Below are 13041 nucleotides of genomic sequence, written 5' to 3' on the forward strand. Positions count from 1 at the left end.
GGCAGTCTGAATTTTGTATACTTTGTACTTATGGCCATCATCAGGTATTTTGCTAACCAAATAGCAAAACTCATCTACAACTTTCAGTGTCTCTTCCTCTAATCTAATTCCCTCAAACTACCTTATTTGACTGCATTCCATTAAGCTTGTTATACTTTTTTTGGTGCTCATCTTATAACATACATACATACATACATACATGTAATGGACAGCAAAATACCTGATGATGGCCAAAGTACAAAGGATACAAAATGTAGACCGCCAATAGCAAGGAAAGCATTTCTGAGAACAAGTAATTTGTTAACATAGAATACAAGTGTTGGAAGGCTTTTCTGAAGGTATTTATCTGCAGTGTAGCCTTGTACAGAAGTGGAACTTGGCTTCGGGTGATTAGCAGTTCTTTTCAAGACTCTATCCATTCTGTTCACCTGTTCTTCCAAGTCCTTTGTTATCTCTGACAGAATTACAGTGTCAGAAAGAACTGTTCCCAATAGTATATTATTCTTCTGTTATTCCATAGTTCCTTCACTATTCCTGGCTTCTTGCATATTTACCTCAGATGAAACTGTGGTTCATTTCATGCACAATTTATGGAAATGTTATCAAAACCTTCATGTGCCCTTCTTGCTACTTAAAACTTATTTTGTATATTGAGAAACCGAAGTATAGTGTTTTAAGTAGCAACTAATGAATAAGCAAAATTAATGTACAGGTATTTTATTTCATATGGTAATACATATCTGAAAAGCAGCTGATTATTTATCCAATATGACAATAAGTATGTGGTCAAGGTGGCAGCAGAACTTCCACTTGGAAATGAAGACTTAGTCACTGGTCACAGTCTGTATGTTTTTACCTGAACTTATGGAAATAGTGTGTTCCATCTATTAAATATGCAACTACATGCAATAAAAATTCCCACATTACTAGAATTAGCACATACTTATTAAATTCACACAAATGTTAGTACATGGATTCAATAAATGATGTAGATACATACAAAAACTCCAATAGAAAAATATTATAGTCATAAAAAAAGGAACTCTTTCTCTCTCTCTCTAAAATATATGCACAAATACACATTATAATACATATATTTGCAGACACTGACAAAATATAAATACAGTTTTAATAATACAGAAACCCTATCATGATTCTGCAATGGAAATGTCCAGGGAACCCGTGGGAGTTTTTTCTACACAGGCCACAATTCTGAGTTGCACTATTCAGCATATCTGTGAACTGTATTCACTTAAATATATGTATTGCTAACTGAAATACTATTTATAGCTAAAACCCAGTCTGTGGGAAATTACACAACAGTCAAGTCTTTTTCTATCTTAGAATAGCATTACATTTATGCTTCTGCAAACAAAAGAAACCATTTATAGTTGTATTAATAAAATTACAACTTCACTATTTCATCACTTCCTTCATTTTGAAGTTATTTTGTGCAATTCACAACATACCTTCAGTTCATAATAAACTTCCTAATCCTCAAATCACCTCAGAAATTTTTAACATCCTCATAAAAGCACAACAGACTAGTTTATGCACCAGCATCTGCTACAGACAAAGGAAGTTTGTTGTGTCACATAATGCCACTTCATTTCCTTTATCAATTATGATAGTAACCCACTCAATGTATGAAGCTTCTTGCCTGACCACCAAAGTTTGAAAGTCCATAGAGAAAAATCCAATTACTAAACTAATAGACACTGCTGACAATGGGCAGTGGTTTTTTAAAGTTATTGATTAACATATGATCTGAACTCACAATACTATCTTGGTGTCCTGCACCTACATTTGAACATCACATATATCTGAATTACAGAAATATGTAACTATTTTCTGATATAAATATTACTGTTCTTGGGGTACTTGTAGAAGAACAGTCCTTGTGCCACCAGCATCTGTTACATTTACTTTCACATCTTCCACAATCTCTTCCAGCTTTTCTCCAATCTTCGAATTTCGGGTAAAGGACGAAGACCAAGAGTCATCCAAAGAAGTCATCATGTTGTCAACTTTATCTGCTAATAAATCAGGTGGTAAATCATTTTGACGGAAAAGGAAAGATCGGGCACGCTTGGCAGCTGGAGGTTCATAGTCATGGTCTTCCATCTGGGCAGTTTCTCTGTTATTGGAGACAGTATCTGCTGCATCAGTGTTGAGTTGTTCATCCTGTAAACCTGATGTCTGGAGAAGAGTTCTTGATCGACCTGTGAAGGCAATCATTCATATCGTTTCAAAGACAGGATGCACAAATCTCTATGCATAAATTGAAAATAAATTTCCTATGTCAGCTTTCAGGTGATTTAAAATTGGTGGTACAATGAGAAACTCTTACAACTTTTTGTTCTACTCTGGCATCAATACACAACAACAACATTTCTTTTTGGTGTGTGACACAGTAACAAAATACAGAAAATATTCTAACTGAAATAATAAAAATGAGAGTCCATTTAGACCACTATTTTACATCTCTACATGACCGTGCCAATGAACTTTCATCTTCAGAATGATATTAAGATTTAACAAGTTTATGCCTGCACTGAACCATCAAAAGCTTTATGAATTCTAAGACAATATACAGCAAATATTGTAAAATGAGTTTTTTAAAATATATTTGCTATCTGACTGCAAAATATCAAAAGCAGTTCACATACAAATGATAAATCTTGTTTTGAAATAAACTTTTTCTTCAGAAACTGAGAGAGATTCCTCAATAGTGGACCATTAAAGATAGAACATACGAAACATGCCAGTACTTACCTTTATCTGGAAGGAGAGATGAATAAGTTGGGGAATATCGAAAAGGAAGGGAAGGTCACTCAGATACTAGGATGAGAGGGAGTAACCTGTAGTGAGGATGTGGTAGTGCATATATATGAAAAACAAAACATGAATTACTTTCAAACTGAGCATGCAAAAGGTAGGTGCAAAGCATAAAAATTTCAACTGTATGCAAATTCACTAGCACAGAGTACCATTTTCCACTTTATTCTCTTGATTATTGTTGGCCAACCTGTGTTTGTACATTAAATACCCACACACCATGCAAAAAAGCATTAAACCAGTGTGAAAACAAATATAGTTCTCAATTTCTTAATGAGATATAAAACAAAACTAATGGCATATGAATGTTACATGGTTAGTGTGGAAGGTTTCTGCCCTCCTAAATATATTTTTTAATGTGAAAGTGAATGAAAATGACAGAAAACCCAAAGAGCCAGAATTTAATATGCTGAGCAAACACTTTGAACTTAAGAGACTAAAAGCTGCTCAAGCGAATTGCTAAAAGATATTGGCAGTCACTTATCACGAGTCTCACTGAGAAATTACAGTGCAAATCAAGATCTGCCCTTATATTTATGATTGTACAATTTGAGAAGCAGACAGGTGGTTTTCATAATTGTAAATCACACTAAGCAATGCTTGGTGTCAGATTATTAATTAACAAATGTTTTCAACAGATCTTTCTTTGTTCCTGGAATCAACAATTACAAAAAGACAGTACAAGTCCTCAGTAATTAAAAATGGACATGAATTCACAATACAGGTTATAAATAATAATTTTTTTACAGCATATCAAAGTGGTAAAGAGGACAGGTGAGGTGCACACGATGGTCAATATTTTCCTACTCTCTGATGGCAAACTATTAGCTCAGGATTAAAAAAATCAATGAGACATTTTAGGAAAAGTGTTGTAGTTTAATTTCGCATTTGGACAAGTGTTCACATGATGCCATCGCTTTTGAGTTATTCAAGGAAAATGCATAAAAGTGGCCTTAAAACACACATCTAACTCCCACAGACCCCCCCCCTCCTCCCACCCTCCCAAAGTCGATACTTTTAGTGTGCTGTTCATGGCACTTACCACTGAACAAAGATTTGTGATCACACAAATTACTTCCCATAGTCGACCATTTTTGTTCTTCATTTTGTGAGGTATTATTACACCACCAGCTTAGCTGTGTACTTACAAACTGTAAAACTTACGTTTCTGTAAATTTTACCTCACAATTTTGTGAATTTTAACAGCTTAAAATGAAATATTTTGTTTATCTGGCCGTCTTATTATGAAAGTATTGTGCTTGTAGGGGTTAAGTTGAGATCAAATTGCAAATGAAACTTGTTTAAGCATTACATACACAAAAATCTTTTTTCTTACAGTACCCTCAGAGGAAACTTTATTAATTTAAAGTTAATGAAATGGCCCACAAGCCGGTGACATAGTAACCTTGTTAATGAAGACAGAAAAGGCTGACTACAGGGAAAAAAAATTGTGTAGTTACATACTTTTGAACAGCGGTAGGACGGAATGCCATGAACAATATACTACAACTCCTATTCATTTTTTCACTAGGACCAACAGAATATTGAATATCTCACATACTGCACATGCACCATAGCTTAGGTGGTTTGTGAAGGTCAATATGTGGTAGTTTCCCGACTTGATGGTCCACAAGAGTCCTATATCAAATTATTTGGCTTGAATTCCTCTATGCTACTGCTGTACATTGTAAATAATTGTTGTTTACACCCTATACCAGAAACAAAAAAGAAAAAGAACTTGTAGTCAGCCAGGAGTCACTAAAAAGTGACAGAAAGGAACACCAGCCACCACCCTGACTACGGTGCTCATCTACAGCATACATTTTAAAAACCGAAGAGATTAAGATATCGATTCTTTTGTAGTTACATAAAATTACTAGTTATGCTCTTTGGTAGGTAAGTTGGATAATAAATTGAACAGCCCAAATTGTAATAGGGCAAAAAGAGAAATGAACATTTAATTGATATGTTGCAGTTGAAATTTACCCCACATTTTTCACGAAGCTGTGCTTGTGACTACATGTTTGGCCATGTAATCTGAAGTTCCACATGTCAATCTGGTCAATTATCACAACTAAGCATCTTTACAGAAATAGTATTACATTACTTGAAATATCAAGATGAAAACATGAAACAAATATGATGAAAGACTTGGCTGTGACTGAAGATGTATGTAAAAGCTAGATATTCTCAGCTTTCAAATGAACACACACACACACACACACACACACACACACACACACACACACACACACACACGGCACTGTGTGAGGGGTTGGGGAGAGGTGCTCATACTTAAACTAGCCAAACAGTTGTACCTTGAAAGCTAGTAATATTTCTGTCTTGTTATACATGTGTGTGCACAATATGTAATTCAATTACAAGCATGTCATCGTCTTTCTTAATTTTGTTTACAAAAACAATACTCATGTGATCACTGCCAGTACACACCATCAGTTTTGATCTTACGTGGATTTTAAGCTTGACACCCAAACATTGAATGATTCATCTCCTGACTCATTACTTAAGTTACCTTCATCAGCTTCTACTTTGCAATAGTTTTAGGAGTGTCAATGGCACAATAGACCCCTTAATTAAGTTAACTGCTTTTAAGCAAGACATGTCCTGAAAACAACCTACACTTGTCTACCTCACTGCTTCTGCTAGTAATATACATGAAGAGCCAAAGAAACTGGTGCACCTGCCTAATATCGTGTAGGGACCCTGCGAGCACGTAGAAGTGCCGCTACACGATGTGGCACGGACTCAACTAATGTCTGAAGTACTGGAGGGAACTGACACCATGAATCCTGCACAGGACACCCCAAAAATCAGTTAAGAGTATGACGGGTTGGAGATTTCTTCTGAACAGCACGTTGCAAGGCATCTCAGATATGCTCAATAATGTGCATGTCTGGGGAGTTTTGTGCCCAGCAGAAGTGTTTAAACTCAGAAGAGTGTTCCTGGAGCCACTTTGTAGCAATTCTGGATGTATGGTGTGGCATTGTTGTGCTGGAATTGCCCAAGTCCTTTGGAATGCACAATGGACATGAATGGATGCAGGTGATGCAGACAGGATGCTTACATACATACGTGTCACCTATCAGAGTCGTATCTAGAGATATCAGGGGTGCCATAGTATTCCAACTGCACATCTCACATCATCACAGAGCCTCCACCAGCTTGAACAGTCCCCTGCTGACATGCATGGTCCATGGACTCATGAGGTAATCTACATACCCTTACAGGTCCATCCACTCGAAACAATTTGAAACAAGACTCGTCCTACTAGGCAACATGTTTCCAGTCATCAGCAGTGCAATGTCGGTGTCGACGGGCCCAGGCGAGGCGTAAAGCTTCGTGTCGTGCAGTCATCAAGGGTACATGAGTGAGTCTCCGGCTCCGAAAGTCTGTATCGATAATGTTTTGTTGAATAGTTCGTATGATGATGCTAGCTGATGGCCCAGCATTGAAAACTGCAGCAGGGGAAGGGTTGCAATTCTGTCACACTGAATGATTCTCTTCAGTTGTTGTTGGTCCCACTCTTGCAAGATCTTTTTCCTGCCACACCAATGTCAGAGATTTGATGTTTTACTGGACTCCTGATATTCACGGTACACTCATGAAATGATTGTATGCGAAAATTCCCACTTCATCGCTACCTCAGAGATGCTATGTCCCATCATTTATGCACCAGCTATAAAACCACATTTAAACTCATTTAAATCTTGATGACCTGCCATTGTAGCAGCAGTAACTGATCTAACAACTGTGCCAGACACTTGTTGTCTTATATAGATGTTGCCCTCCACAGTGCCATGTTCTGCTTGTTTACATATCCCTGTATTTGAATATGCACGCCTACATCATTTTCTTTGGCACTTCAGTGTATATTTCACTATGAGATCAACCTGTGGGAATAAGCAAACTGAAAATATGCATTGAAACTAGGACAACCAACTCTACGGAGGCAGAGTGCATGTATTTAATACTAACAAAAATGGATCAACTACATCTGAGCAAAGAGGAACACAAAATAGTTGTGATCTGGACTTTGAATACCTTTTCCAGTAACTCAAATATCAATTTTGTGAAAATAATTTGACAGAAAAAGTGGCACCAATGTCAAAATAAGGAAAAATAACTGGGAAACCACTGCCAAGAATGACATACAAACTTAATGACAGAAAATACATTCTACTGTAACTTCAATTCCAATTCTTTGTTTGTCAGTTCTAACTGAGCTTTTGTTGTTTCTTCTGTGTCTAGTTCTTTCTTATCTTTTTTTTCCTACACTGGTTTCAGTTACAGATGAAGGAGCTGCAATTTCTGAATTCTAAAAATTTGTGTAATTCACCTGTAGCGACAAGTGCGCATAGTGTTCAAGTTGAAGCAATGTAATGCATGTTATTCGGTTTTTGCATGACCACTAACATTGTTTATTCTTTGTTTTTGTCATTGCTATGTGTCTCCAGAGATATCACTCACTCACATTTTCCTTTATGCTGAGTTTGTTACATGGTGGAAACAAAAATCTTGTTATAAGACCCAACGTTTATTAGTGACCCTGAAGTGATCATAAGATAACCACACCGGATACAGCCTGAGTGTAAGAAACAACCTGCCATGCAACAGGAACATGTAACAACCACACCACATATTTCCTACTTGATTTACATAAAATACTAGACTTCACCAGTGGCAGCATCAACAACCGCAGATGACATGCCAGCGAGCATGACAGTGAGCTGCATTGCAAAAGCCATCTCCACTCTAGCAAAAAAATATGGTGCTTTGGTTCATGCAGCTGGAGAGCCAGTTTGTGCTGGCACATGTTATTGCTGTCAAGTCCAAGTATAGTTTCCTTGTTGCAGCACTAAAAAAAGAAATGGCCACTGAAGTGCAGGACATTCTAGCCATGCTGTCAACAACAGAACTTTATACAGCTCTTAAAAATGCACTGATCGAGTGCATACCACAGCCTGAAACTAAGAGATTAGTGAAGTTGCTGCGGACAGAAGACCTACGTGAATGCACACCATCACAATTAGTACATTGTTTGTGGACATTGGTTAACAGCGCACTCAACAATGATGGTTTGAAAAACATGTGGTGGTTGCATCTGCCATTAGACGCACAAAAGACATTCACAGAGTGTGTGAGAGGACTGGACATGCTGACTGCACTGTTGAAATGTATCCATTTGCAAGTGTGGTGGCTATCAGTCCAGAACCAGATAATGCCACCACAGCGACATTTACAATGTTTCAAGCACATCTGGCAGAACTAATTATACATGTTGCAGCTCTGCAGGTGAATAAAAGCTGGCGACGACACTATTGTTGTCGCTCACCTTCAGCTACAAAATTATACTGGTCTCATAGGCTGTTTGGCACAGAGGCAAGAAAGTGCAACTCACTGTGTGAAATGCAATGGGAAGTCGGTAATGATGGCGACTGTCTCTGCCGGAGAGGCAATCATTCTTGGTGGAGAAGACACGTCTGTTTACCTTGTCATCCTCCTGCCTCGCTGCAGTCATGATGATTATCACCTGTCTGCGCCAATGCTTCCACTATTCAGTCGTATGGAAAGGTAATGTTTAGCCCTCAACCTGGGTCTTCAGCGTAGATTTGAATGGCAATTCTTAGCACCCAATTCTAGGAGCAGACTTCTTGTCATTTTTCGGGCTGCTCCCAGATCTTGAACTCTGCCGTCTTCTGGACATGAGAATCAGCCTATGCAGCCAGGTTGGCTGTCATTAAATGTGCTGGAGTACAAATGATAACAGGAAATTTGCCATGTATTAGATTACTTAGGCAGTTTCCAGAAATTATGTGACAGTCACCCATATTTGCACCAGTGCAACATAATACAGTGCACCACATATTGACAATGCTAGGCCTGCAGATTCATGCGCGACCACAACATTGGAAACCCCAAAAATTCACAGCAGTAAAGTAAGAGTTTGCCATCATATTGGCACAGGGAATCTGCCTACTATCTAATAGCAGCTGGCCAGATCATACAGTGCCAAAGAAAACTAATGGATCGTGTCCCTGCAGTGACTATTCTCAACTTAACGGAAAATACCTGACCAATACCCTTTGTTGCAGATTGAGGACGTCACACATAATGTGCATGGTAAATGTGTCTTCTCTATGATACATCTAGAGTGTGCATTCTACCAAATACCAGTTGTACCAGAAGACAATCCCAAAACAACCATGTGTACACCATTTGGACTTTTTGAACTCACCGGGATGTCATTTGGTCCATGTAATGATGCACAGACTTCTCAAAGATTTATAAACAAAGTGACTTGTGACTTTGAATTCTGCATTGTTTACATTGACGATTTGTTAATAATGTCAGGGGCAGAACATCTAGAACATTCACATAAGCCTTTTGGCTGTCTTTGTGCACACATTTTGCTAATTAATCCAGTGAAGTGTGTTTTCAGAGCAACAGATGTGCAGTTTCTAGGCCACACCATTAATGACCATGGAACATGGCATCCACAAGAGAGGGTTAAGGCAATAGTCAATTATCCACAGCCAGAAACAATATGTGAGTTATGTTGGTTTCTGGGAGTCACGAATTATTATTGTTACTTGATTTTAAGCCATGGACTCTTAGCAGCACCACTAAACAAGTTCCTATAAGGGACGCATAAATCCAGTGACAAAGTAGAGTGGACTGACAAAGCACTATCAGCTGTTGCTAAACTAAAATCAACTATCGAAGATGTAGGACTGTTGACATATCCAGTTCTGCAAGCACCTCCTGCCCTCATGGTTGACACTTCCGGGACAACAGTGGGTACAGAGTTGCAACAGCAGATGAATCAATGTTGGCAGCTGTTAGCATTCTCTGGCACAGCAAAACTGGTCCACAAATGACTGAAGTATATGCAGCGTATGCTGCCATTAAAAAGTTTTGACACATGCTTGAGGCGCAACAATTCACCCTGGTTATGACCACAAACCTGTCATTTCAACAAAGGCTTGACAATGCTTCGCCATGCCAGTTCTGTTAATTAGATTACAATGGGCAATTCACAACCAACATTGTATGCATACACTCACAGGGAAAGGGACGTGCTGGCCAATGCCCTATCTCGCATCCAGGAGATTGCAAGCACCATGGATTACAAAGCTCTTGCAAAAGCACAACTGAATCTGGACTTACAAGAGATTTTAATGCAACCTTAAGCTTCATGGATTACAAAGCATTCACAACAGCACAACGATTCGACCTAGACTTACAAGAGATTTTAACACAACCTTCTGGTCTACAATTATGGCACATCCAGCTACTGACAACAAATGTGTGGATATACTGAGACGTGTCAATGTCAAGAGTATGCCCTTTTGTGATAACTGGTTTCTGCATACTAGCCATCACTTCATTACATTAACTGCAACAACGACACTACCAAATTGGTCAAATGAGCTTTTGTGTGGCCATGTTTAAGTGCAGACTTCAAGACTTGTGTACAACAATACACCACCTATCAGTGTAATAAAATTACTCGGCATGTTCTTGTGCCACTTGGTAAATTTCTACTGCCTAATCAACATTTTGAACACATATATCTGGATATAATAGGATCACTGCCACCATACAAGAGTTTGCATACCGTCTTACTGCAGCTGATAGATTTACACATGAGCCAAAGGTTTTCCCCATGGCAGATATCACAGCTGAGACAGTAGCTACAACCTTTTTCCACAGGTGGATCACTCATTTTTGAGTGCTTTTATGAACCACTACAGATCATGTCAGACAGTTTGACTCGTACACGTTCAATGCTCACACCACACTATGGGGCACAAAGAGGATTAGAACCACAGCGTACTACCCAGCAGAAAATTGACTGGTGTAAAGATTTCATCAATATGTGAAGGCGTCATTATATTGTCACAATTCACAGTGGTGGGCAGAAACCCTACCCATCATTCTACAGGGCAGCCAGGCATCTGTAAAGGAGGATTAAGGGCCATGGTAGCTGAGACGGTACACAGGCAAATAATCTGCCCACTGGGCCAATTCTTCGGCAGTATTCCTAGTGAAATTATCAAATCATCAGGCTTCATTACTAAGCTATAGTTGCAAATATGGCAATTGCATCTGGCAGCTATGAGGACTTCTCATTATCCACTTCTTTTCGGTGAGTTGCCAAAGGCAAGCAGGTTTTCATTCAACACAACACTGCATATGAGGGTATAGCAGTCTTGTCATCCATTTGTTTTTAGTGAGCTGTCAAAATGCAGGCGGGTTTTGTTCGACATGATGCCTTCCACAAACCTTTACAGCCACTTTATAATGGGTCTTACAACATGTTCAGCACAGGTGACAAGCAATTTAAGTTACATACTGAAGGAATTCCAGCTGCAATTTCAATCATCAGACTAAAGCCCATTTACTACGCCAACTATACCAAATGGGACAAAGCACCCATACAATTCAACATGGACAGACCAACCCTGCACTCCACTCTGTGTCCTAGTGCAGGTGCATCACAACTGCTGTCGAGCAATGATGCTGGTAACACTTCAAGGTGCAAAACCAATCAAGTTCTTACATGGTTGGGTTGCCACATGCGATTCAACCGACAATACTGTTAACACTGGTGGGCAGGGGGACACTGTAGTGACAAGTGCACATAGTGGAATTTCTAGTGTGATGCAAACACACCACCAGGGTCACAGAGTGGCCACAGCCAGTCACAGTGCACTGATGTTGAGGGGCTGGTGTGACGTAAGTCAAGTGCAGGAGTCCGGGGTTTGTGACTGGGTGAGGGCACAGCAAGCAAAGAGTGTGTTCCAAGTTAGAGGGGTGTAATACCTTGTTATTTGGTATTTGCACAACCATTAATGTTGTTTATTCTTTCTTACTATGTGGATCCAGGTATATCACTCAAGTATTAAACTTATATCATTTGCTCATGTTTTCCTGTATATTGTGTTCACTAAATGTTGGGAATAAAAATCTTGTTATAAGACCCAACAAACTATTGTACTTGTGTTACTGAAAATACTATTATACTATATTAAGTAATCCACCTTCTTGGCTGAGGTTGCTAAACCATGCTTGTGAGGTGGTGCTCAATCTGGGGCTAAGTTAGAATCCAGGTGGTGGAAAAAATTTTCACTGCCAGTATTTGACTGGCACGGGGAGGACACGTGCTGGCGTAAAGCTCCTGATCGCCAGACTTTGAATCAATGTCCCAGTTTACATACAATACCTCACCACAGTGACTCAAAAAGTGGGGTATGTGACACTGCTGATGGTGAACTATTCGTTGGATGGGCACGTTATGCTTGGCAGCCCCCTTGGTGCTATTTGTTTGGAGTTGGCTACATGCCACCACCAGGTTTCACACTCTTCCTTCTCTGATTCTCATCATCTTCATACAGTACAAACATTACACTCCACTTCATTCTATACACCACCTACCTACATGCAGTATTACAAATACTGTAAAGGAGTATGTTGCAGATAAATAAAAAGAATAAATAATCTACATTAAGAATCAAATCAAAGGCAAACACCATTCATTATTATTCTCTGATTACTTTATCATTGTGACACTGTCACCAGCAATCAATAAAGGGCAGTCAACGAGTACTCAAAACAGAAGAGTGCCTCATAAGAGATCTTATTTTTCTGAATTTCTAGTATGTTGTATGTAGGTGGTCTGTAGAGTAAAATCTAAGTTTTCAACTTTGGGAACCCTGTGCTAATTTGAAGGAAACCAAAAAACTGCAAAATTTGACACAATTTTCTTTTTTAAAAAATAATCCAACCCTCTTCCCCGCATCCAATGTCTGATGCCAGAAAGCACTTGGACCTTTCTTAAAGAGCATTAAATTTCTTTCACTTTACGCTGGTTAAACATATTTCACATGAATACTTACTAGGGTAAACAGCTTCAGTTTTCCAAAATTTTCAAAAGAATAGTGGTACACGCCTCTGATGGTCGACATTTATCAACCTGAGAAGCCCCGTGCCCCCCTGTCAATGGAATGTTCATTTCAGCTTGGGGTGATCAGGCAAGTTATGTTCTTGGAAGATTCAAAGTGGTTTGTACACTACTCATACCATTCTCCATCACAGCTTGGACCACTGTTCAAAATGGAGTAACTCCCCCAAAGTTCTGTACTCTTCAATGTCATGCAAATTCAATTAGCATGATATTTT

At 38.9% G+C, this 13041-nt stretch overlaps 1 protein-coding gene across 1 annotated transcript in view; it reads right to left on the reverse strand.

The window, feature by feature from the left end:
- Window positions 1-701: 701 nt before the first annotated feature.
- LOC126281333 (uncharacterized) overlaps window positions 702-13041 on the reverse strand; it is an 81585-nt gene continuing 69245 nt past the window's right edge. Inside the window, exon 6 of the mRNA XM_049980210.1 lies at window positions 702-2222. Coding sequence (XP_049836167.1) covers window positions 1864-2222 — 359 coding nt within the window. The 3' untranslated portion in view covers window positions 702-1863. The remainder of the gene's footprint in view (window positions 2223-13041) is intronic.

Source organism: Schistocerca gregaria, chromosome 7 (genome assembly GCF_023897955.1).
Source record: "Schistocerca gregaria isolate iqSchGreg1 chromosome 7, iqSchGreg1.2, whole genome shotgun sequence".
NCBI lineage: Eukaryota > Metazoa > Arthropoda > Insecta > Orthoptera > Acrididae > Schistocerca > Schistocerca gregaria.